A 27287-nucleotide genomic window follows, 5' to 3' on the forward strand; every position below is an offset into this window, starting at 1 on the left:
TGAGGTAGGGATTATCAGTTTGTATTGAGGGTATTGGGTAGGTCTCATCCACTGGATTGGCAGAGAAGTCTTGGACACAAAGCAGTCTCCATGCTTTGACCTGGAATGGAGCAGCAGTGTCCTGATGGTCTAATTTTCTGTTCCAGATGCCTCCTTGTCTGTCCTGCTGATGAGTTCAGAGGAATTGTGTCAACAGTGGAAAAGTCACTCTAGGTTAGCAAAGGTAGATCTAATGCTGTTCAGGTTTTAAAAAGAGAAATCCAAGATCAGAATAGCTTGAGGAAATCAAAATTTAGCGGAATTCTGGCAAAATTGTTTCAGTGGTTTTAAGTGCTTTGGAAAGCTGTGAGCTGCAAGAGAGAATCTAAAATTGCATGTTGGACTGAAAGGCTGTGGCTGTGGAGCTCTGAATCCCCCCTTTGGTAGCACCAGTCACAGCTCCCATGTGCAGAGCTGCACATGAATGTTCCTGGGCTGGCAGGTTCACGCAGCTCAGCAGGGAGAGCCCTAGGAAGGAGCAGAGGTGATGGCAGTAGCCTGGTGTGGAGGGCTTTGCAAAGCAGGCACTGTAAGAGCCCTGAGACTGCAGCTGCTCAAACAAGAGTCCGGAGTTACCTGCCTTCAACTTGTTACACTGCACCCCTCACATCCCGACACACTGTCACTTTCTGGGAGATCATAAGAAAATCATTGTGTGCTGTGCAATCCAAAAAAGATAATTAGCAAGAATTGTGGTGTAAACAGTCATTAAAAATTCATTATAACAGCTTTTTAACTGTAGTAAACATGTCTAGCAGTAGATTCTCTTATGATTTCACTTGTTATATTTGTAGCCACATACGAAGTGAACTTTTGAACCCAATTTTTAAAACGGTTTGCTCCATATAATCACTCAGCAAGAAGGTTTCTTTCCTTAGTGCTCTGAAAAGAGGTCAGTGCTGGATTGATGGGAACCAGAGCTGCTGTGGGGTGTGCTGAGGCAGTGTCCGTCAGTCCTGTGGCACCAAAGGTGCCTCTTGTCTCTTGGGCCCTACAGCAGACAGACAGAAGCTCCAGGAAGCCTTGGCAGCTGTGCTTGGCCACTGTCAGAACAAAGCTGCCATGTGTTTTTAGGGCTTGTTTGGAGTGTTTAGCACATGAAATATGTTCCGGATTCTGCTCAGATAAAGCATATCAAATGTATTTATTAGCTGCTTTCTAGAATTAAAAAGGTGGTTTTAGTATTAGTTATTTTCTGTCTTGGTGATATTTCCAACAAACCATCTGACCTAGAGTAATTCACCTTTGCTTTTTGTTTCTCTATTCTTAGAATGGGGAGATGATTGCTTGACTACTTTGCTATTTTTAGTTCTGGTTGTTAAATAATAGATATTTGTTCTGCTGAAGTATGACAAATTTTAGGGCCTTTCTGCCAGTAGGTGCTGGTTACATTGCCATTGGCACAGCCTTTTTCACTTTGATTAGAGTATGGTTGTCTATAAATAATCAAAATGTGGAAGGAAATATTAAGAGCAGTCTATGCTCTCTAAAACAGTGTCTTGCATAAAGCTTGCAGAGTGCCCCTGGCCTTCAGCTCCCCTTATCCAAACTCGAGGACAGAAATAACCTGTAATTCTACTTTCATTATGGAATTTGAAATAGTTCAAATTTGAATGACATTTGCACTGTGTACACTACAGAAGTAGCAGCTCTTCTGATTGTTCTTCTTATATTCTTCTTCTATGTTATTTAAAGTTTGGCCTGACTAGGTAAACAATCCAGAAAAAGCACAGTTTTTTTGCTTGGAGTTTTCCTATGGTAATCCCCTTTGACAACTTTGAAATCAAGCTTGACTAATGTTTGTGACCTGTCAGTAGATCAGCAGTCAGAGAAAACCAGGAAGAGAGAACCAACCCACCAAGGTCAGGAACCCTGCAAGATATTCTTTGATTTTGTTCAGATTCATGTTCAGATCTCTAGGTTCTCTGCTTCAAGCAGAAACATGAATAAACTCTGTTTCCTATAGCACAGATTAGGTCCTTAACCTCATTTTGTGCCAAATAAATCTTTGTCTCTTTATGCTGCAGAAACTTGCAGTGGCAAGTTAGTGTCTCCCAGAATGGAAACAGATATCAAAACCTGCTATTTTAATTTCAAAAAACCCTCCCCCACATAATTTTGGTCATCCTGGTTTATTTCACAGATGTTTTATTTTGCTCAATCAAAATGCCTATTAAAATGATAAAGTTGCATCTGTTTCAGTGAAAATCTTGTTCTAGGTCTATCTTAGGCAGCAAAAAGACAGATTCATTTGGAGCAGATCTGTTGGTTTAATTTGTTTGCTACTTATTTTGTGCATTTCTGTAGTTACCTATCTGTATTTGGTAACTGTCAAAACAGAAATAGCAGAGATGTCTGTTCTTTTATCTGTTACTGAAAGTCTTTGCTTAGCTGTGACTTGAGGTTTTTAATTCTTTGTCCTTAGTTTTTCTGTCTCAGAATATATGATCATGGAGGTATTTTGAGTGCTTGATGATTTTTGGCTAAATTGAAGCCAAGTTGCAAAACTTAGTATGAACACTGTCTGCTCCCCATCTTTGAATCTTCCTTTGTTTTATAAGGTTCCAGTTGCAGGGAATAAAGGTAATGCGTGAAGAGCAGAGTACCAGAGGCAATGCTTTGTGCTGCCTTTACACCTCAGTCCTGCAAGAACTTTAGCATGCTTGTGCATTTTGCTAATGCAACTTCAAGAAATATGGTTTATAAATAGCCTTTGGAGAATTAGACCATCTTCATCTGATGTGATAGAACCAGTCAATCAAGGTCAGGATACTTCAAGCAGGATTTTTATTTAGATCTTTTTAAGTAGCAGAAAAGGATTCCCCAGACGTTGCTCAGGCTCTGTGGTTTTTAGAACAACAGTAGCATGAGCTTTAACAGGCTGCACAAAGGGGAGTTTGTCCAAGGTGGTGCCAGCATCACATTCTTCCTTTTGATGCCACTCAAATGGCATCATTCCTTTTCTCTTCCACTCTAATGACCTATTTTTTCCACACTGTTGACCTGTTTGGGGATTGGGGTGGGAATTTGTAGACTATTTTGTGTTCTTGTTTCTTTTTATTTATTTCCATATGCATCCAACCTAGCACAAAGGATAACAAAGAATGAATGAACCTTTTTCTTCTTGGTCAGCTAGTAGAGCAGCTGAAGTGCTCCTCCAATTTCTCAAATTCTGTGATTCTGACTGCATGAAAAAATTGTAAATTCTTGATGCTTTGAACAATTGCAGTAACACATCTGCAGTTATTACTGGATTCACCAGACCTTTAGCATTGAGAACTGGTGCATGTCAGCTGAGATTGAAGAAGAGACTGTAGTTATCAAGACTGTAACCAAGTTTTGAGGGTTTCAGAAATAAGTTGAGAAAACAGCCTAAACAAAACACTGTTTAACAAATTTTAACTGAACAAAATGCAGTTTTTTCCAAATCTACTTGCACTGACTGTCACACTCCATCTCCTTGCTGCCACTTCTTCAGTTTTAAGATGATTTTCTCTAAATAGATTCAGTCTCATCTAATAAGCTTAGGTTTATCTAATTATCAGCCAGGTAGGATTACCTCTGTGAACTGCCTGTGACTTCTTTTAACTCTCCCATTCTGAGGAGGTCCTGCCTTCCAGGGCTTCCCTGCTACTGTTGCTGGAAGCTGAAGGAGTTGTGCAGAAAGTGCTGCCTAGGGCCAGGCATGGAGAGGAGTGGGGTTTGAGTGCAGACAGTGAGATAACATCACTCCAGCTGCCTCTGCCAAGGATGGAAGGCAGCTGTAATCCTCAGGAGCCTCAGATGTAGGGATGCAGTTTTGTTCCTGGGAGAGTGACCAGCTCACTCACATCCTTTGGAAAAGGTTCTGCTAACACAGTCCATTTTTTCCTCTGTTGTTGGGTTTTTTTGTTTTGTTTTTATTTATTTAGGGGGGTTGGCAGGTGGGACCCATGTAGCAGAGTGCCTCAGACAGGGCCCTTCCACACAGCCCCTTCCTCCTAGCATGGCACAGAAATGGCCTCTGCTGCAGTGTATTTTGATGAAACGTTTAATATTTCTTCTAAAACCTTGCCTCCTGTGTTGCATAGAGGCATAGATTTGGAAGGGAGAACTTGTCTTTCACTTCAGTGTCAGACTCATGGGGAGAGGAGGGGGGGATTTATTTTGCCTGTGATGCTTTTGTCTCATGGACTAGTGCTTACCGTGCAAGGTAATCCCACCCAGACAGTGCCCTTTGGTGTGCTGCTTGGGCTTTTGCCATTTAAAACAAAAAGAGCTAAGTTCCTTGGACAAGAGGATGTCTAATAATGAAATGCACTTTTTCCTGTTAAATTTCTGTCTTCTGAAAAATGATTAATTTTCTGCAAATTCTTTCTTTGGAGAACGTTGACTTTGCAATAACGAGCTTGCTAAAGGAAAACCCACCAATTTAAATGCTGTGAGTCATACAGGAAAGGCAGAACAGAGAATTTGACAAAATGCACTTATTATTAAGAAATACCTCTCTGGATACTTGGTGGTCTGAGCACCAACCACTGCTGTGTAAGCTGCTGTAGAGCCACACAGAAATTGGTGTCAGCAAATTTCAGGAGTTTGTCAGAGGAAAAAAAACCCAACAAAATGTTGTGGTTTGCTGCAGCTTATAAAAGCAGCACATGCAGTGTCTGTTGCCTGTGAGCTGCTGGAAGGGTCTCTCTTAGCTCTGGGCAGGTCTGTGGCATCGCTGGTGGCCCCGTTCTGTGCAGCCCTTCTGGGGTGGGGTTTGCTGGCTGGGATTATTGGGACCCTGTGCTCTGCCAGCACCCTTCCCTGCACACCCTGTCCCACCAATCCTTGTGCAGGGGCTGGGTCAGGCAGGAAGAAGTGGAACCTCCTCTTTCATGTGCTGCTCTCAGTTTTGTGCCAGCAAGGTTGGTCTGGATATGGCTAGCTCTGGTAGGGAGCCCCAGTTTGAAGTGAAGTTTAGGTTTTTAGTTTCCCCACTCCCCATTCTGCTCATTGCTGAAGTGAGCCAGGTGTCACTGCATGTTGGTCCCTCCTCTTTTCTCTTCCTTCTGGATGATGTTACGTTGGCAGTAAGATACCAGTAAAGACAAAGAGAATTAGCAGTAATCCAGAAGCTGTATTCTGACTTTAAAAAGGATCATGTGAGTCTCCAACTCTGCTGGTGCACCAGCTCAGGCAGTGCTTCTGTAGCATCGTCCCAAATGAAACGCCCTGCTTCCTGCTGCTGGGCAGACCCTGAGCAGCTTATCACTGATTTTCCTGATTTTGATTTTTCTGATTTTCCTTCTATTTTGAAGTCCATGTACTGGTTTCAGATGACCAAAAGTCTCTGTGTAGCAATCACTGGCTGCAGTCACCAGGTAAAACTCCCCCTCATGTCTGATCCTCAGCTGGTATTTCTGGAGGAGGGGTCTGGCATAACTGAGATGGATGTTCACTGAAGGGCTTGTGTGCAGTAACAGTTTCAATAAGTGATTTCCAAAGGAAACAAAAAAGTACATATGTACATAGGTAGAGTTTTAAATGGCTTAATGAAAGTCTATGGCTCTTAACTATTACTGAATAGAGTGGATTGCAGGGTCACATCTGGCATTCTGTGCTGTTACAGCATAGCTGGTTGTGATTCTGCTTTCTCAGAAGTGCTTCTTGTGTGCTCTGACAAGACCAAGTTTTCATGTTACATGTCTGGTTACAGAAGCAATCCATTGTTAACATTTTTCCAGATTCTGCCTTTATCGCGTGTGAATTTTGTAATTGTAACAAGTGCTTTCTGGTGGGTGAGGGTGTGCAAATAAAATAGGAAATCACATTTCCAGTCACATAGTGCTCACAGTCATGTTCTTTCACATAAATAAATATATTCTTGTTTGAAATTATATTATTTAGGATATACTGTCAGATAACAGTTTTTAGCTGTCAAGCTCAACTATTCTTACTTGCTTTTTCCTCTCCTACCTCTCTCCCTTATTTTTTTTTCCAAACCAAAACACCTTATTTAGCAAGAAGTTGAGAAGTTTACAGACCTAGAGAAACTCTACCTCTACCTTCAGCTGCCTTCGGGTCCCAACAATGGAGACAAAAGGTATGTGTGTGAGTGTAAAAGTGCACAGCTAGTACTGAAAACTTGCTTTACTTCCTGTGGCACTTAACTGCTGAGGAATCATTCACATCATGTTGGTAGCAGAAGCAACCTTTATTAAATATTAAGTACTCTTTTTTCCCCTGAAGATCAGATGTTGGGTTTTTTTAAAACTTTAGAATATTTTATTGCATGAAAAGCTTGTGATTATAAATATCCTGAAATGAAAGAGTCATCAGAGAAAGTGTTTCACAGTCTGTGTAATTGTTCCTACACTGTTTATGTATGAAGTCATAAAATAGCAACACCAATGTGATGGTGGATGAAAGAAAAAACTGATGGTATTTCTGGTAACACTCATTTGACTAAAGGAAGTTCTAGAAAACCAGCCTGCAGATCAGAGTGTCACAAAATAAACCTCTTCCAGCAGGATGGTTATAGCAGGCAGATGCCTATAGGAAGCACACTATCTCCTGGGAAAACTTGATGTTCCCAAAGGACAGCTGGCAAACTCAGTGGGCAAAAGCTTAGAGGTGGCCAGTAAGGAATAATAAATTTAAGAGTCACTGTGTACTCACAGCTGTGTATCAGTCAAGAACTGAAGTGTGGAGTCTGTTAAATTGTGGATGAAAGAGGGAGAAACCACTGCCCAAGGCTCAAGGAATAGGTAAATCCCTGAGGTGCAGGCCCTGTGTCTGTGGTGTCTCTCCCCCTGTATGGGCAGACAGTTATGAAGTCCTCCACAGAGGCATGTGCTGATGAGCCCTGCTGGTTGTCTCTGCAGTGATCAGCTGTCCATGTCGTCCAGCCGTGCCCAGCAGATGCACGCCTTCTCCTGGATACGCAACACCCTGGAGGAGCACCCCGAGACGTCCCTGCCCAAGCAGGAGGTGTATGATGAGTACAAGTGAGTGCCCTGTGTACAGCTCTAGCTCTGTGACACTGGCTCTGCAGGTCCCCCACTGCTGTGTGGGACACGTGATGGACCATGCTGCTGTACCTGAGAGTGCAGTAGCTGCTCTGTGGCAAACTGTATTCATTGCTACTGCCTCTGGAGATAAGACTGTGATGTTTAAATTGTGCGTTACATGTACAGTTGCTGAAGGAAAGGTACAAGTATTTCTTAATGAGTGAATATCAGTATCAGGTGAATGAATGAATATTGGGTTTGTTTTGTGCAGTGGCACAGGTAAAAAGCATCAGTTACTGTCTTACCATGTGTGTTGGTCTGCTTGTTTACATACCAGTGTGACTGCCTTAACAAGGGTGAGGGGTTGAATTGTTCCCCATAGATGCAGATGTTTTGCACATATGATCTTGCCCATCACACCTTTCTTTCCAGAATAATGCATAAATATTGGACCTTCCTACAGCAAACCTGATTTCTACAGAGGCACAATATATCTGAATATGTATGAAACCAGTAACCAAGGCCACTGTGAGTCTGTGTTGTCAAGTCTCAAAGCTACCGTGTAATGAGAAAGCGATTAGAAGCAAGGGAGAGGGAGCTGTCTGATGAAAGTTGGATTTGAATTCATTTACAGAACATACCCCATGGGGGAGGGGGAAAGAAATAATCATCCTCAGCCCAGTTGCCTGAAGATGAATAACAGATTTATGATCTAGTATGAGTATTTCCATAATCTGAACGATTACTGTAATTTGCAGGGAGCTGAATCCCTTCACCTCCTAAATGCCTACAGAATTCACCCCACAGTAATTGTTATTGCAGGGCTGCCTTCTGCAAATACCTCCTTTTAATGAACTCTCAGTGCTGAGGTGTTTTACCGTGATTGAGCTGAAGCACGATGGCGCTGGGGTTGATAAACAAGCACACACCTATTTGTGAGCTCCGCAGGGCCGGGGCGGTGCCGCAGCCGGGCAGCGCAGCCAATGGCACAGACACAGCCCAGCGGCCAATCCCCGCGCAGCAGCGCCCGCGCCCACACAGCAACAGCGGCAGCTGCTGTGCACCACAGAGATGATGGGAGCCTTATTCTTAAATATATTTCTTATTTAATAATTTATGGCCTGCTTCAGCAACAAATCTGCTTGGCTTCCATGCTGTGCCAAGCTGCAGATGCCCGGAAATATCATCATCTACAGATTGTGGAGTGTGAAATTTGGATGGCTTTGTATGTAGCTGCATCAAGTATTTGTGTATTGTATTTTTTTCCCTAACAAAATAAGGGTGGTAAGCAAATATTCAGGAAAATATCAAATGTTTGGAATCTGTTCTCCTTTGAAAGCTTCTGTTCTGTTTTTAAAACATTCAGTTGCTTTGAATATTTTCGTGAGCTATTCTTACACACAAAAGGAGAAGTAGTCTTGGAGTGGGATGTGGGGAGCAGGCATATAAATATGTGAGTTAGTTTTGATATGTCCTTTTTCTTTACCTAAGGGTGCTAAGACCTCACAAAACTCAGTTCTCTTATATTAACCAGTTACCATATCTCTTTTCTGTGTGCAGAGATGGATCTTGCATGACCTCACATAAGCAAGCTCATGCACTCTGCATGTGTAAATCAAAAGTGCCAGGCTTCAGAAGTCTTCTGCATCATACCAGCATCTTCATTCCTGCCATAAATTTTGGCTAAAATAAATCTTGCAAAACTACCAGCCTTCTGCATCACCTTCCATATTGTTTTTCTATGAAGAGGGAAAGACAGAAGCTTGCACTGCACAAGTGTTCACCATTGGCAAGTGCTCATAGTGCTTTCAGCTCCTCCACATTTCAGTAGCCCCTTCTCACTGGGCTTATTCACTACAGTGACTCTTCTTTCTGTTTTGTTACTCTTCAATTTAAGTGTGAATTCATGTTTCTATCTGGATAAAAATGAGTGGATTCATCTTTCTTTTGAAAGGGGTAAAATAAATTTAAAATTCATCACAATATAAGGCAGTAGCACTTGGGAAGGCTGAGAGCTTGCAGCTGAATTTTAGAAAGGAGGTAGAAGGGAGCTGGTTCACCTCTTGTTGTGCTGTGATCCTCCTTGTACTGACAGAATACATTGAGCTCTAAGAGGCTGGGTTTCTGTCAGGTGCTCCAAGTTCTTCTGCCATCTTCCTCTGGGAGTTATGTGGGAATACAGGCTGGAAAGTGTGGGAGCTCAAGGGGAAGTGCCCAGCACATTATCCAGCCTGCAGTCAATGGATGCTGCTTCCCATTAGATCCTTTCAGTGTTTTCATGTAAGTCAATTTTACTTGGGTATCTTGTCCCTATTAGAAAACATCCTTCTGCATGCTGCCATGTGTAGATTTAGCTGAGTTTAGAGAACTAAGATTTCAAATCTAAATGCAGTCCTGCAGTATTTATGCAGACAAAATCCTTACTTGCCCACAAAATGATTTGTTGAGCTTTCAGTAAACACTTGAGTTCTCTTATCTTACTTCCGCTGCCGTGACGCAAGGGATGAAAGTCATTCATATTTAAGTTTGGTGTCCTGAAGATTCACTTGATACACTTAATATGGATTAGGAGGTCTTTGAGTCATCCTGTATCTCTTTCCTTTAGTCTGTAAATCATTAATCCTTGCTTTACTGGCTGCTAGGCCACTGGGTGCCACCTGATGCATAGATTATAAGCACTAAGTGTTAAGAATATTAACCACCAAGTTAGAAGAATATTCAGAAGCTAACACAGAAGAGGCAGTAGGTATAGATATACCATGTCTGTTGAACACATCAAGGACACAAGGTACATACTAATCTTGTTGGGTTGTGCTTAGCCAGGGTTTTTATATAAAATTCCCTGATAGGAATAGGATGGGACCTATTGTGTTGCGAAGTCTAGTCCCATGTCTTAAGCAACTACCCGTAGAATTCCTTTGGAAGCCAATCGAACTCCTCTTAAAACAGTTGTTTCTCACTTCTGCTGCTGCTCCTGGGAGGCTGACCTGCAATTTCATTTCTCTAGTGGTTTTCAGACATCTGGTTTCTATCTTACCTGATTATAAGGACTCATTTATGTGCCAGCATTATTTGTCAGTCTAATGAGAGCCTACATCTTTCTGAGGTTCTTGACTCTAACCTATTTTTGGAGTTGTTTTGGGGGTTGGATAAACCAAGAACTCTGTTTTGTTTCATTCAATAGGTTCTTTATCATTTGCTATTCATGCTGATTTTTTCTGCCCAGGAAGCTGTGTAAGCTGGGCTGCATAGCCTCTCTTCATCAGCTTCTAGGTTAATTTTTTTGTGTGTTTTAATTCGGTGTATTTTATGTCTGGAGTACATTCAATTCGAAGATTTTACCCCCCCAAAAAAAAGCCTTTTCTGCTTATCATGATGGGGAGCTCTGTACAAAGGAACAAAGCAACCGCATGTCCGTTGTCATTCCTGTCTCTGCCCAGACCTTCCCTCCCCCCCTCTGTTTCCCACCCACACTTCCAAGAGCAAAACAGCTCCTGGGCTCAGCCATGTGCCAAGAGTGCAAGGAGCAGAGAGAAGAGCTTCAGGGGAGAGACTCCTGCTATGTCCTGTCAAGTCAATGAGAGACCACAGATGGACGTGGAGGGTTCTCCGCCAAGCCAGGAGGGGGAAGGGCCATGGAGGATGATCTGTCTGAAGGCTGAAATTCCATGATAATACTGATAGCTCAGAATTTACAGGCTTGCAGGAGCTTCCACTGTGGATATGAGGGGACCATTTAGACTGTATGTTCTTGCTGCTAGGAAGTGATTGGCTTACAGCAGATGTGCTAGACTTGAGGAATTGATAATTTTATTCCCTTTTAATTTATTTATTTTCTCTTAAGGGGGAAATAATGTTAACTTTGAAGTTAACAATAGGTCCCTCATCCTGGTCTTTTGCTAGTTTGGGTTTTTTTTGTTGTTTTTTTTTACTTTATTTTGCTGACATTGTTGAGTTTCAATCAAAGATACTGCTGTCTATGGCAGAGAAATTCAGAGAGTCTTCCTTTGAATGATATTTAAGATTTAAAGTCTTGTAATCAGCATCAGTAAGCAACAAAGACCCTCCATTCAGGAATTTTCAGACTGAAGTTTGAATCCATGGAGGCCTGGCAAGATGCTAGGGACAAAAAGCACACAGAGATCTATTTATTAAACATGGAGCAATGCCTGATTCCTGTGAGGGTACAGTGAGGCAGCGAGGAATTCCTTTGTAATAACTTCAAAGGGACATATCTGGAAACCAGCTTCTGTGAGTGACATATGTTGAAATGAAATGTGTTGGTATAGAAATTGCATATAAAGCTTCTTGATGTTCCATAGAAACTAGACTGATGCCTTACTGTGTACCAGTTGTAGGCATTGTCTTCTGGTTTGGATGTGGTGAGGAGGCTCTGCAGGGGAGTGTCAGCACCTAAGAGTGTAAATGTTGCTGTTAGTCTTCATCAAAAACATTAAATTTGTGGTGGTACTCTCCAAGTGGAGGATACCAACATACAGCCAGGGTGAAAGCAGCAGATACTTGCTCTGTAGTAATCAATATTTTTACTGAGAAGGTAAGGTAGTGGAAGTATCTCAAGAAATACATGCAGCTTTCTACAGAGCTACAACTTGAAGAGAAGACATTTTGACTGGCCCACTGGGATGCAGATTGTTCCTAGGTGATGCTGGGGGTGAAGCATCTGTTTCAGACTGCTGCTTTTGCTTTGCATCTGCCTGACTTTCTGAGGTTGGTTTGTGTGTGTGCACCTGATTAGAGGCAGCTGTGGGCTGTGAAGTCATTGTTTCTCTGCACTCTTGGTGGTAACCACACTGATCATGTACAGTCACCTTTTCAGAGGCAGGTTGGTTTTGTGTATTGCTGGTAGGACTTCTCACAGGAAACGAGGTCGTTGCTATCTCCTGTTGATGCTGTGGCTGTTGGGAATCTCACTGAGAAGGTTTTTTACTGGTGCATTTTAGGCCACAGCACATTAATGTCTGTGTAACAGTGCAGGGAGTTGCTGTCTTCGTGCTGCCTTAAGCACTTCCAGAGCAGGTCCTGGTTTTCTCCTTTGCCTTCTGTTTCTGATTTTCCAGAACATTCACCTTTTGCAGCAAAATCAACAGTTCTTGTTCTCTGCCTCAAGAACGTATTTTTTAAATGTCTCATGTGCTGAAACAGAATTCCTTTTGCTGTTTTTGAGAAGGGCACTGTTACCTGCCTTCCAATTTTACTAGAACAAGTAAAGATAGCAAAATAATTACATTTTGTTTCTTTATTGCCCTACATCTTCTCATGTTGTATACTGAGCTGCATGGCAATCTTCATTTGCAGCAGTTGGAATCTCTGTTAATTTAGGACAGTTAAATAGGGTTATCTATAATCAAGCAGCTCATGGTTCAATAGAGCCACATTAGTAGGAGGACTGGGTCCTCAATATGTGCTTATGTTACACCTATAAAGCTGGTTCCCTGGGAAGGCATCTTTTAAGTTTAGTTCTGTTGAGGTCTATTAAATAGAAGTTGTATATGCAGAATCTTTCTCTGGACACTGACACATCTCTTACCTACTGCTTTTCAAATATTCCTGCAGGCCTTACCACACTCAAGCTGTGCTTCTGGCTAGAACAGGGACTCTGCTTTATTATGTCCTGAAATATGTGAATTGAAACGTATGCTTCAAACCCAGACGTGGAGTAAATCTCAGCTGTGCTCTAGATAGTGCCACTGCTTGTTATGTCTCCACATGACTTGTCTTTGAACTCAGTAGAGAACAAGGCAAAACCTATGATATTAATAGCTCTGTTTATACATTTTTAATGTGTTCAATTCGTTGTGGATAGCTTCATTAATGTTAAATGTGGTTCTAAATATGGACGGGGATAAGTGTTTCTTTTGAAAACCTTTGGAGTCTAGCGTGTAGGCTGGCCTCTTGCATTAACTACGATTCCATTCACGCTTTCTTTCTTTTTGTTGCAGGAGCTATTGTGACAATCTTGGCTACCACCCATTAAGTGCTGCTGACTTTGGAAAGATCATGAAAAATGTCTTTCCAAATATGAAGGCCCGTCGTCTAGGCACAAGAGGCAAATCAAAATATCCTTTGCTAGAACGCTTCTCAGAAACTTGTTCAGCTCTTGCCTGGAGAACATCTGTCGTTGTGGCTTAACTGCCGGCTAAATGTAGAAGTAATGTTGAATAAAAAATGCCGACACTTTTCCAACGTTCTTTAAAAATTATTAGCTGCAGTAGTGTTCGGTTGCAAGATGTAACTTTGGAAACAAGTATTTAAATTTAGGTTCTGACGCTTAGTTGTCACAGCAGCAAGGCATCAAAAAAGTTTTATCATTTAGTGCAAAGAGAGATATTGGAATAAAGGAACAAAAACTGTTAGTGATTTTTAAACTAGTTTTTTCATCAGTCAGAATTTTTTCTTTTCTGAGCTGAGAATTGTACCTTCCCATGAGAGCCCATAGAAGCCATGGTGAAATAATGCCCTACCTGCTGCATTCCCCAGGGCTGGCTCTCACTGCATCCTGATGTGCTGGGTGGGCAAAACCCTTGCAGTAAGTGGGGGAGGGAGAGCATGAAAAGGCTAAAAGGCATTGAGGTGCTCGTAGGCCCTAATTAAAACCCACTCAAAAGAAGTAACAGTAATGATATGGATGTGCTGTGATACTGGCCTTTGCCAGGTCTCACTTGAAGCATGCACTTAGGCAATTAAATGCTAGCAGGCAGCCCAGAATTGCTTGTCTTCCATTGAGGGGAAAAAAACCTTCCATGCTGTAGTAAATGGAGAACTTTTGTGTCAGTTAAACTGTTTCATAAAATACAGTGTTGGATTATCTAGCAATGAAATCTGAAACTTAGTGCTCGTGTTTGGATAGAGCTAGAGAAGTCTTAAGGAAGAACTCATACGATGTAATTGTAGCTTGACCCAGGGGATCTCTTTAAGTTCTATTTTCAATGTTTCTAATTCAGAATGATGAAAATGTGACCTTGTCTCACACCTACCATAATTCCCAGGCTCCTTAGATTTCTTTTACTGTAATTATGCTCCATCCAGGTTAATGCAAGCAATTGCAAACTACATGACTTAGGAAAGAATCCAGACATGTTTACAGAATGTGAAAAATTAGTGATCCTGGAAAGGATTTTTGTATCATGGAGAAAAGACACTGTGTTTGAACTCCCAGACTGATGCTGTGGATTGGAAATAAAAGGCTGATTTGATTTTTAGACCTATAAACAAGTGAGTACACATAATAAAGGGAGCATATTTTTGTGTACCGATTTGATGAGATCGGTGTAAGAAAAAGTCTGGGTCTTTATATTTTCACAGAAAAATTATTATGGCTGAGGAGAGAGTGCATCAAAAATAGTGTGAAATCTTAGGAAGAAATGCACTCATTGGGCACTTTATTTTGTCCTGGGAAACTTCAGTTTGAGGAAGTCCTTCAGGAGAAGGAAACAAAGTAGAACCTAAGTTCGAGAATGCATTTTTTAATAGTGATTAACTATTTTTCTTTTTTTTTCTTAATTCTCCCATCTTGTTTTAGAAAGAGAGTTTAGTCAAAATTCATGTTAATGATTTGAATGTTGAGTAGCTAGTTGAAGCTGCCTGGAATGGTTCAGTGCTTGTTCTAAGTCATCAAATGAAATTAATCGTACCCAGCATCTCTGCATGGATTGAGAAACCCAATTACCTAGCCAAGAATTCAGCCATTGATGGACTTTTGATTCTCACTGGCTGTGAGATCATGCTAATGACAGGAATTCTTAGTTCTGTGTTGAGTTGGCTTTTGAAGCTTATGAGGGTTATCAGAGGAATTACTGCTCTTCTTTCCTATCCCCCAGCTAACAAGCAGACAATGTAGACCTTAATTGTTGCTCACATATTGCTACAGTGGACTGAGGAAGAAGGCTTTTGTGCATATGCCAACACTGCCCAACCTTGACTTTCATAAAACTGGAGATGGGGTATGATATATATTTGCTTATTTATATCTATTTCTGCAAGTTAGCATTTATTATGCTGTTTTTCTGTCAGAACTTTTCAAAACAAAGTGAAGATATATGCAGCTTTTAAGATTTTTCTTTATGTTTCTTATATTCTTTATGATTCTTATTATTTTTGAGTTGTTTAATTTTTTTTTCTGTAAAGTTCATGATGAATTGCAATATTCTTAAACGAATTTGAGAGGTGAGGTAGATATCCACAGTGTTCCTATCTACCATATACATATTTTAAACTCTGATTCTGTTTTGCTTTTACTGTATTTTTTTTTAAGTCAGTGCTAGGGAAGAGATACCCCAGTGAAAGAAACAGTTCCTGGGTAATAGTGACTACTGAGTTGACAAGATTCTGGATACAGGGGAAATGAATTGTTGGTGCTCCAAATATTAGGATTCTGTCTGTGATTTTCTTCCGGAAATGTCAATTCCATATAATGCCTTTGGGAACAACCCACAGATTATTGTTAAGACATTTAATTTTGAAAGATACCAATGTTGTGATCTCATTTTCATAATTTCATGTAAAATTGGAACACTACTCCAGCTTCTGGTGTGATTCGGATAATAATTTGTGTTCTGTTTTTGTTTTCGTGCCTTAATGACCCTTGTTAATGTAAGTAACCTTTCCTCCTTTGTTTGTTTGGTTTAGTTGGATGGAGCAGAGCCGTCGGGGCAGCTGCAAAGTGCCGATGAGGAAGTCGTGTCTGCAGCCTGCCGCCTTGTTTGTGAATGGGCCCAGAAAGTGCTGAGCCAGCCCTTTGATACAGTCTTGGAATTGGCTCGTTTCCTTGTCAAAAGTCACTATATTGGTACCAAGTCAATGGCAGCTTTAACAGTAATGGCAGGGGCACCAGCAGGTAATGAGATAATGCTGAATGGTGAAATGGGGGATCTTCCTGTGGAGAGTAGTAACAGCTTGGTTTGAGAAAGCACTTCTCTACTCTTCAGGGTAAACCTTAACACTGACTCTGAGCATTCAGCATTCATTTATGTGATTTTAGTCACATTGCTGAAAATTACTGTTCTTGCTGGTAGTCTGGGTAAAGATCTGAAAATCAGCACTGGTCTCAGGTTTAGGTGGTGATCCTCCCATTCCTCTGGTGAGGATCCTGGTCTTTTAAAGCACTTCAGGGTGTGTGAGTAATTGTGCTGAACTTACATACTTGGCTGGAACAGGAGTTTGGTACTGTTACAATGCTGGTTTGTAGGTAGACTGCTGGTGTAGCTGTGTTTCTGTCTGCTAACTTGCCCTAGTTTGGAAACAATTTTCTGTCAAGAGCACATTTTTTGGTGTGGTTTGTTTCCTTCTGCATGCTCAAAATCAGTCAATCATTTAGTGTGTTTTGCTGACTGTGGATAAAATAAATTACAAAAATGAAGGATGAGAAGGGAAATGCAGGTGCACAACATGCCCCCAGACTTGCCTCTGAGAAGTTCTGACTAGGCCTATCAAGCTAAATATAAATAGGCTTGTCTTCAGATCAAGGCCAACCTCTTGAGACAATTTTTAATGGAGAGTGGTGTTCAGGTGATCCCCTTCTGGATCATGTTCTTTTTCCTTCCAGCTCTTTTTCCTTTATTCCAACTTGGACCTGACAGGTGCCAGTGGTGGGTTTTGCTCCTTGTGTGCTCCACTGTGACCTAACACCTTGGCTGCATTTGTTCTGCTTGCCATGCTGCTAGAAGGGACACTTGGTATATGGACAGCTCTTCAACTCATGTAGCTTCCCCTCCTTACTTCCTTCAAGGAAGATGGTTTCCTTCAAGGAAAAGGGCAGTTACCTCCAGTGCATGCCTCTATGGCTTGGATGGTCATTTTAGATGAGGTTCTTCCTAGCATGACAAAAACAATTCCATTCCTCTTGTAGGGAACTACAGTGTCTCTGTGCACTAACTGTGAAAAAACCAACTTTTACCCTCAAAAGAAAAGTTTGAGGGTTTTTTCCTTATCAATATTACTTGCCCATATAGAAGAACTGTGTGCCAGTAATTGTAATATATTTGGGCATTTCACTGCTCTGTGAAGAAGAAATTGTGGAAGTGGAAACATGTTGTGACATTAAACCTCTCATGGTACATGCCAGACCGCTGCTGAGAGAGTGGGCTTCCAGATCACAAGTTCCTAAGGATGTGCTGGCCATCAAAACCAAATACTTGGGTTTAGTATTGTAAAATTAGTATCAGTAAAACTAGTAATGTAGTTAAAATGGTGTTGATTAATTTATAATTAGGAGTAATTTTAAAACTCTCTAACCTCAAAGTGTGAATGAAATTATGATAAGCATTTCTAAAGGGGTAGTTCAGCAAGGTTATTTGGTCTCTAAAGAGCATGCTAATCCTCTTGATTGTTAATAAACAGAAGATTATAAATGTGATGTGATTTTGTGAGGGAAATTAGTGCTAGCTGCACAGAGGACACTAAGTCTGTTTTCTCCATGAAAGCGGCACTTGCCTACTTTGTAATCAGCAAAGTAATTTCTCCAGAAAAAAATGTTCACCCATTCCAATTTCCATTGTTTTTTGAACTTTTTCTTCTTTTTTTCTTTTTTTTTTCCTGAACACTTGTCCTTTTGCCATTTTCCCCCATTATCCCTGGTCACACAGAGGTTTGCATCCATTCTGATATTAGATGCGTTGTATTTAATGCCTTGGCCATTAGATAATGTCATATACTCAAAGCTGCTCCTCTGTGACACAGACCCGTAGCTTTCTGGAAACGTTTTTCATGTAAAGCTGCCTTAGAACAGGTAACAAAACCACGGCACGTGCTGGATTTTAAAGGCTCATCTGAAGCGTGCCCGCCGCCCTCTGCTGCCCGTTCAGTGAAGTGCACCGGGCTGAGATTGTGCTGACACACAAGGTGCCATTTCACATTATTAGAAACAAGAGTATTTTAGCAGCTAATGCCCAGCTTGTCTAAAAGACAGAGGTTTTGTCACAAATGTGGGAATAAACTGAAGCTGAATAGATTTAAACATTAAGTGGATGGGAGCAGTTCATGGAGGAGGTGTTCCCAGAACGGTTTTGGAGATGCGTGCCAGATAATCTCTGTTAGATGTAGAAGTGGCACCACAGCAGACAGGATATGTTTGGTTGTAATTCATTCTCCTTCTTTTGTTTTCAGGAATAAAAGGGATCCCCCAGCCCTCAGCTTTTATACCTACTGCTGAAAGTAATTCTTTTCAACCACAAGTGAAAACTCTGCCATCTCCTGTTGATGCTAAGCAGCAGCTGCAGCGTAAGATCCAGAAGAAGCAGCAAGAACAGAAACTGCAGTCTCCTTTGCCAGGAGAGTCTCCAGTAAAGAAAACAGAAGGCACTGCAACCAACGGTGTGACCAGTATATCTAATGGAAGTCCTGCCATCCTGTCCCCTCCACCTATTGGCATTGTTGTGGCTGCTGTCCCCAGCCCCATACCGGTAATGCTCTCCAGCAATTCTCTAGAGAATCCACCATGTGAAAAGGTTGTACATTGCCAGTAACCAAGCAGCAGTGTCAGTGGATTAGAACAGTTTCCATTCAAAGACTTGGGTGCCTCGATGCTTTTCTGTCTCTGTTGTGTTATAGCACGTTAGTTACAGGGTTGATACAGAGGCAGCAGAATTCTGATCATGTAACATAGGGCAAGTTCATCTTTGAAGTCATTAAAGCAAGCCTTGACATGAAGTTTAACCAGATGAGAGAGCTGATGCCAGTTGTGTGGGTCACTGAGGCCCTAATTTGGAATCTAAATTGCTTTTCATTGGCGCAGTGCATTTAGGGACAGGTACAATTTTATTTTGAATGCATGTCTGTAGTACAGAACATTTTTTGTCTTTCAGCCTTATAAAATTGGGCTAGGGAGTACAGGAATGTTATTTGGTGTTAAGATGTTCGCTGTGCTGTTCATTTTGATGGGTAAGCCATTTTTTCTGCCTGATAGTGAGTTTGTATTTAACTCACTTCTGAAACCTTAACAATGAGCAGTATTTTGAACACATCCTCTCCTCTTTAGCCTTTGTATGTCAGTCTTTTTGTCCCAGGTGGTGAAGGATTGTATGAGAATGACCCTTTCATTAGCAGAAGAGCAGTGTATACACCAGTGCCTCATGCCTTAAAAATAGGAGGCATATGTCTGTCTACCAATCCTTAGGCAGAGAAATATAAATTATCGACAAGTAGAAGAGCTTATTTTGTTTCAAACTGATATTCACTAGCTTTGGTGTATTGAGCTATGTTGTCTTTCACCTTTGAAATGCCTGGGGCTGAGGTCATGTGTGGGCTTGGGGACCTCTCACTTCACCACACCTTTCCTTTTTCTCTCTTTACAGGTGCCAAGAACCAGGCAGTTGGTGACTTCTCCAAGTCCTATGGGATCGTCTGACAGCAAGGTCCTGCCGCTCAACGTTCAGGTGGTCACTCAGCACATGCAATCAGTCAAGCAGCCACCAAAGACTCCCCAGAACGTTCCTGCTAGCCCCGTTGGTGACCGCTCTGCCCGGCATCGCTACCCACAGATCTTACCCAAGCCAGCAAACACCAGTGCTCTCACCATCCGCTCTCCCACCACGGTGCTATTTACCAGTAGCCCAATCAAGACTGTTGTGCCAGCTCCACACGTGAATTCCTTAAACGTGGTAAAAATGACAGCAATATCTCTCGCCCCAAGCAGCAGTAGTGTGCCCGTCAAACAGACACCTTCAGTTAGCAGTAGTGCAGGAGCAGTGGAAGAAGGGAGGACTGGTCCACAGATCAAAAATGGATCTGTTGTTTCACTTCAGTCTCCAGGATCCAAGCCTAGCACTGCTGCAGCTACACCTGCACTCAAGATCAAAACAGAACCAGAAGCATTGCTGGATGAGAACTCTGCACAGGGCCAAGAGAGTTCTGACGTGTCCAAATCCATAAAGGCAACCCCTGACCTGCCTCCTGCACAGCTAATTAATTTTGAGGTTGCAGCCTTGAAGGTTTCAACGGATGATGTCATGGAGCTAAAACCAGGTAAGGGCTGTGATCAGGAAGCTGAAGAAGCAGGGACCAAATATAAGACACAGTCTGATGAAATCACACCAGTTTCTTCAGCAGGCAATAATCAAAGCACTCTTAAGCTCACAGTTGCCAGTCAAAACTTGTCCAGCACCAGCATCAATTCACCTCCTACTGTTGAGTCTATTATTAAAGACAAAACATGCACTAAAAGTCCAAGAAAGCGACAACCTTCCACACTTCAGGATTCCCAGTTACCACCTGTAAAGAAACCACTAGTGGAGCAGTTTGCAACTGGTAATGCCGTGGAGGGTCAAAAAGCAAACAATGTTAAGAAGGCTCTGAAGGTTGGATCAATAGCTAACAGTGACAATACAGCAACGCTTGCTCAAGTTCCCATCAAGGTACCTGTGACCGTACCTGTACCTCCTACAGCTGCTGCAAACTTAGCAACAGACCTTTCTCTGAGCACCAATTTAAATACCTGTGATCCTGCTTTAGAACAGCAGCTTGCATCAGCATCATCTCCAGATATAAAAGTAAAATTGGAAGGAAACTTGTTTATCATAGAAAATGATTCAAAATCTGATGGCAGCTTTAACCCAAATACATGGCACCATATCACCAAAACCTCTGATTTTGCATCTGTGAATTGTGATCAGCAGCAAGATATCAGTGTTATGAGTATTGCTGGGCACTCTGGCTCTGGTGAGCTACAAGAATCATCGTGGGAGCCGGTGCACTGCGAAGGTATGCAGCAGGATGTGTACAGCCAGCAGTTACAGAGCCAGATCCAGGACTCCTTGGATCAAATACAAGCACAGTCTTCAAATCAGTTACCTCTGCAGTCTGAGCTGAAAGAGTTTGAGCATACAGTCCCTCAGTCAAATGAAAACTTCTTTTCATTTGATGACGACCTTACCCAGGACAGCATTGTGGAGGAGCTGGTGCTCATGGAGGAGCAAATGTCCATGAATAATTCCCATGCTTATAGTGGTTGTCTAGGAATGGCACTTCAGAGTCAGGCTGCAGCTCAAGGAGCTCCCGTATCATCTCATCCAAGCAGCACGCACTTTTACCATTCGATCCATAACAACAGCACTCCAATTCACACTCCCACCCCCACTCCCACCCCAACTCCCACTCCCACCCCGACTCCAACACCCACCTCCGAAATGATTGCTGGATCTCAGAACATGTCTCGAGAGAGCCCTTGTTCAAGGCTGGCTCAGACGACTCCCGTAGACAGTGCCCTCGGAAGCAGCCGGCACACGCCCATTGGCACACCCCATTCCAACTGCAGCAGCAGTGTCCCTCCAAGTCCTGTGGAATGCCGAAACCCATTTGCATTTACTCCCATCAGCTCTAGCATGGCGTACCACGATGCCAGCATCATATCAAGTAGCCCTGTGAAGCCAATGCAGCGGCCTATGGCTACCCATCCTGACAAAACCAAGCTGGAGTGGATGAATAATGGCTACAGTGGGGTTGGTAATTCCTCGGTTGCCAACCATGGCATCCTCACGAGCTACCAGGAGCTGGTGGAAGATCGCTTCAGGAAACCTCACGCTTTTGCAGTTCCCGGCCAGTCATACCAGTCTCAGCCGCGCCACCACGACACTCACTTTGGTCGCGTGACTCCTGTTTCACCTGTGCAGCACCAGGCAGCCCCTGTCAGTAGCACTACCAAGCAGGAGGGCTTTGCTGTTCCTGCTCCTTTGGACAACAAAGGAACTGGTTCATCTCTCAACAACAGTCTGAGATGCCGGAGCGTGAGCCCTGCTGTCCATCGCCAGCGTAATCTCAGTGGAAGCACTGTTTACCCTGTGTCAAATATACCACGTTCTAATGTGACACCTTTTGGAAGTCCGGTGACTCCCGAAGTTCACAATGTATTTGCTAATATCCATGCAGACACCAGTGCCAATAACATAGCACAGAGAAGCCAGTCAGTCCCGTTGACTGTGATGATGCAGACGGCCTTCCCGTCTCTTCAGAAACAAACAAACACTAAAAAAATAACCAGTGTGTTGTTAAACAAACTTGATTCTGATAGTGATGATGCAGTGAGAGGTTTGGGAATGAACAACATGCCCTCAAATTACACAGCCAGGATGAATCTCACTCAGATTTTGGAGACATCCAGCGCTTTTCCTAGTGCCAACCCACAAAATATGATCAATTCCAGCACTTCAGTTTATGAATTCCAAACACCAAATTACCTCACAAAAAATAGCAGCACCGATCAGATCAGTTTTTCTTCTGGAGATAACCAAGCACAATCAGACATCGGAGAGCAGCAATTAGATTTTAGCAGCACTGTAAAAGACCTTTTAGGGGAGGACAGTCTGCCAACAAACCAGCAGCTGGTGAATCAGGTGGCATCAGATCTCAATAACGTTGCATCTGTCTTTCCCAGCGACATCAGGTTGTCTTCCGAGCTCTCAGGCAGCATTAACGATCTGAACACTTTAGACACAAATCTACTGTTTGATCCAGGTCGTCAGCAGGGACAAGATGATGATGCTACACTGGAGGAATTAAAAAATGACCCCTTGTTTCAACAAATCTGCAATGAATCCATTAACTCAATGACTACATCAGGTTTTGAGTGGATGGAGAGTAAGGATCATCCTGCTGTTGAAATGTTGGGTTAATCTTGTTTTATAATATGTATGTAGCACACTGTATCTAAAAGACAGACGTATTGTATTTGTCTTAATGGAAGTGCCTCCCGCAGCAGAAACACTTGCTATGTATTGTGGCATTTTAAAAAAAAGTTTGCTGTACCTGTTGCTCATTCTTCAGTAAGGAAAAGGCAGTCTTACCAATTTTAAACAAATCTCTGAAGGTGATGGGCTATCAAAGAGCCAGTATTAAAATTTGAATTTTGGAGTGTTTCCCATTCAACATTTCTTGTTTTAGCAAATAAAGAAGTGGTTAATGGCAGCCAGTGATGACAGCTATGGTTGATGCTTTGGGAGGGTTTTAATTCAAGCTTGTTAGTAGGCTTTCCATACTTTGTATTGGTTGTTACTTCTTAGTAGGTGATCTTTATTGACCTTTGTCATCCAGGTTTGAAATGCAGGGTGCCTGCAGGTAGGTAATGTGGTGGGGAGTGGGTACAAGTGGACCAGGTGACATGCAGATGCCTGATCATTGTGTAGCTGTCTGGAGCACTGCTCGATGGTGAACTTTGGGAAATCTCTGTAGCACTGGTGCCATTGGCATCTCCAGTAAAACACAGAGATGGGAAAAGCTAACAGGAATGATCAAGGAAAAAGATGCACTAAATTTTTTTATTTAAGAGAAATAAATCTATGTAGTTATTTTATCCATTAATATTCAAGACATACTTGATATTTTAGTTCTCATGTCAATGTTTTTATATTAGGTAAAATTAATGCAAAAAGATTTTGAGCACTGAAATTTAATCTAGGCATAACCCCCATATTTTAAAGTGATAGGTACTGTGTATCAATGCTAGAGAAGGAACATTATATTTTCCCTCTTTTTTTACTTTTTTTTTTAATAGAGAGCTGCTGGAGCTCATTAAAATACTGTTTCTAAAAGCTTCTTTTTTTTAAAGTTTTCTCTTTCCCAACCTAGTGGAGGGCATAGGAAGATGTTATTTTTTTCTATTTCAGTAGGTTGAGTCTTTCTGTCTTTCTTGCTCACCCTCTTTCTCTCAAACAAAAGATTATTAAAATATTAGAAAATGTGGTTAATCTAAAAATATTTCATACAGAGCCATAATACTGCCAGGCACTTTACAGATAAACAGTAAGACATGTGATCATTCTTTTGGTAAAATTTATTTTAAAAGTACTTACTGTTTTAGAAGCCTGAATTCAGTTTTCAAAAGTGATTTGATAGGGTTGATGAATCCTTTTTTTTTTAAGGAAAAAAATGCTGCCCCTCTGGAAAATGAGAATTGGACTTCTGTCTCACTGGTTCACTCAAACCAAGAAGACCTTTTATTTTATCAGCATGGCATACATGGATCTCTGATGGTCAAAAGGGAGAGGTATTTACCCGGCTATGGCCTTGATGCTAGAAAGAGGACTTGCAGAGGCAGATTTTTACAAAAGTGGTGCACTGAGTATGCTACAATACTATCCCTTAAGCCTAGTATAAAATGGACTACTTTTCCTGTGACCTGACACAAAGCAGAAAGTAGAGCAGGAAAAATTTTCTTCTTTTGCATTTCTTTGATGAGTGGTCATAAACTTACAAAGGGGGAGGTTCAGTAAACCCCCCCCCCCCTAGATTTCTCTAAGGGGAAGATGCTTGGACTTTTCATGTGATTAGTGTTTTTCTTTAAGTGACTTGGTGGTCTTCTGTTTCTTCAGTTTTTGTAAATGACTTGAGATCCCAGTACTGGTCAGTTTTTTTGGCAGTGCTGATTCAACTTGTGCTGCTGCATTGGCACTGGAGGTGCTGGTATATCATGGCTTCTCTTGCCCTTGCCCCAGTTCATCACCAGTTTATGGCTTCTTCTGGAAGGACAAACAGGTGTGCCAAGTAATAGCACCTTGTGGGGGCCTGATTTCACTGTGCTTGCATCAGAAGTTTTGCCACTTCATCAGGAGTGAACCTGGGGAGTTCTGATCCCTCCTTGAAGCACAAGGATGTTGATTTGCTTTAAGACCAAGTGGCTCTTCCAAGGTGATGGGGAGGAGACTAAAAGCTGCATAGTAACCTTCTGCTTGTTGTCCTGCCAGGTGTCTGTCAGTTAGACTTGAACCATTTTTCTTGTAGACTGAAGTTGCTGAAGGCAGGGCTTGAATCCTATACTTGCCCATGGCCTTTTGAGAGGATGTGTTGAAGATGCTCTCAGCCTGGTAGGAGGATGGGTCTGAGAGACGCTCAGCACCTTTTTGTTTCTGTTTCCTGACCCTGTGTGAAGTGCCAGCACTACTGTGAATAGGTGAAACCTGCTTCGATGAAGGGGGAGGGTCCTTCCAGCTCAGCTCTTGTGTGATTCTGTGACTCAGTGGCAGCTGCAGGAGGAGCTGCCTGGGTGCTGCAGCAGCCCGTGTCCCACGGTGGGCTGGCCTCACCTCGGGTCTCAGACACTGACAGAGGGGCGCCTGGGGGAAGGAAGGTTTAGCCTAACTGCTAGTTTTTTTAAGAAGATTTCTCATGAAAGCAAAAGTAGATTTAAAGTTGATGCATTCTAAATTATGCAGCCATCACCAAAGGTTTTTGAAAGTGCGTTTAAAATTCTCTTTAAATGCAAGCATTACATTGGGCCTAACGTGACTTAATTAGCAGAAATATTCTATAATCAGTGGGTTTAAAGCAAATATATGTTTAATTTTAAAAGCATTAAATTTGATAAGAATTATTTCAAGTAAAATCCAAGGCACAGGCACAGCTTTGTACATTGGTATGTATCATTCTAGAGATGTTTGTGTGTTGGTGTTATAATTAATGTTAGGTCCCTGTACTTAGTGCTAGTTAGTTCTTTATGATACATTGAGACAGAGCACTACTGCACACCAAAGTATGCAATACCCAAAGGAAAATTCTGTGATCCTAACAAATGGAAGCCTGTCTTTGTCAGATACTCCAAAACTTTGAATTTGAGACAGTTCTGACCCCTTGTTTACATTATTGGCTTCCTACTAACATAAGAAATAAATTATTTTGATAGCAGTTTTTGCTAAAGTATATAAACTAGTGAATTTGTACCCTGTGTACAGTATTGCAGCAAACACTTTAAATTTGATTGCTTGGTTAGTCCAGCAAACTTTCTGGGTTCATATATTGCACTAAAATTCTGTTGAACCTGTGGCAGGCACATTCCTTAGGATAAATGCAACAAATACGGCCCACAGATTTAAAAAAAAGGCAAAATGAAAAAAAAAACAAACTTTTTAATGTGTTTCATTATTAAAAGGCAAAATGTCATTAAAAGTGACAGGTGAAATTGTCTTATGTAGCAATGTGCATTGATCTCAATGAGATATTTCTATTTTTGATTCTCTTACATGAGAATATTGCAGCAGGAAAAATTAAGTTTAGTTTGCTTCACCATGTTAATACATGATCACAAAACGTGCATGAGTGTTAATGACTTAATCTTGTACAGTACTAGATATATTCCTGTAACCACTTTTATTTTTTTTATTCTTTTGCTGTATTGAAGCTGGTTCAGTGTTAACCAGGTGAGCATAGTTATTCACAAGTTATTTACTTTTTTATGTTAACTAATTCAGCTTAGTTATTGTTGAATATGTTCCTTTCTAGGATTATTTTTTATTGTTCTGGTGTTGAAAAACATTTTTGCATCATTTTATCATGATAAGAATTCATGAAGTAAATAATTTGCAAATAATTGCAATAAGCACTGACTTCCGAACTGAAAAGAAGGAAAGCGTTTCTTGTGCAGTGCATCTGAGGATCATTTAATAGTCTTGTACTATACTGTGCTTTATTTACTGCACCATAAGGAAAGAAAAATCCCTGTTCCACATTTTCATTTAGTGCAGGAAATCCAGTTTCTCCCTTCTTCCCCAGTGTTTTGTTGTCTGTTGTACTGCTGAAACTACAGTAGTTGAATATTGCAGTAGCATTTCAGTTATTTTTTTTATTGAAAGTGCTCAAAAATTGTTTTTTAAATGTTTTCAAAAACAATAAAAACATTTTGTATTAAAATTATTTCTGGAGTTTTTTCTTTATATGGAAAATGTGCTTTAGGGCTGGCCGAAAATACAGAACTTTATTGTTTGTGCGATGACAGGTGACAGCTGCCCAGTTGAACCTTGCTGCAATTGCTGAGCCCAGTAAAGCTGAGTGTGAAGGTGAATGTTCCTCACTGGGGTGCCTTGGTCAGACTTAGTCCAAGTGTTGGTTTCATGCCTGGTGCCAGCTCTTGCTGTTGTGACATACAACATCCCATTGCTGGTGTTGCCACTGTATTGGTGCTTGCCTGGTTCTGCTTTCCATATTCATAAGGCACTCTTACAAGACAGTGTTAGTGTGGCTTGAGTTGCTGACATAAAGGGGAGATGTGTGCTTTGATCTATGGAGTCCTGTATTTGGATTGTAAAATGGCATGTAAACCCATCAGTGTGCCTAGCACAGTCTGTGTGAACAGGATGGAAAGGCATTGCCACAGAGTAGGAACTGGCTACAGAAAAATGAGAGAGGATAAATATTCAGGTTTTCATGCCAAAGAGATGGCACTTGTTCAGACTTAGACTACATCCCAGACTATTGAAGTGCTGAGATGAGCTGGCAGGTGACAAGATTTGATGTTTGCACAAAATCCCTTAGGCTCATCAACAAAGAAAAAGAATT

The 27287-nt window shown here is 41.6% G+C and overlaps 1 protein-coding gene across 2 annotated transcripts in view; it reads left to right on the forward strand.

Annotated features, from left to right (window-relative positions):
- Positions 1-26643, forward strand: part of RFX7 (regulatory factor X7) — a 49458-nt gene extending 22815 nt beyond the window's left edge. Inside the window, exons 3-9 of one of the 2 annotated variants that reach the window (XM_030955036.1) lie at positions 6027-6109; positions 6891-7013; positions 12977-13093; positions 14893-14977; positions 15663-15870; positions 18138-18433; positions 19325-26643. In XM_030955036.1, coding sequence (XP_030810896.1) covers positions 6904-7013; positions 12977-13093; positions 14893-14977; positions 15663-15870; positions 18138-18433; positions 19325-22636 — 4128 coding nt within the window. In that variant the 5' untranslated portion in view covers positions 6027-6109; positions 6891-6903 and the 3' untranslated portion in view covers positions 22637-26643. Of the gene's footprint in view, positions 1-6026; positions 6110-6890; positions 7014-12976; positions 13094-13577; positions 14250-14854; positions 14978-15662; positions 15871-18137; positions 18434-19324 lie in introns of those variants that run through there. The other variant, XM_030955037.1, reaches the window with a different exon arrangement.
- Positions 26644-27287: the final 644 nt, after the last annotated feature.

Source organism: Camarhynchus parvulus, chromosome 10, assembly GCF_901933205.1.
Source record: "Camarhynchus parvulus chromosome 10, STF_HiC, whole genome shotgun sequence".
In the NCBI taxonomy this organism is placed as follows: Eukaryota; Metazoa; Chordata; class Aves; order Passeriformes; family Thraupidae; genus Camarhynchus; species Camarhynchus parvulus.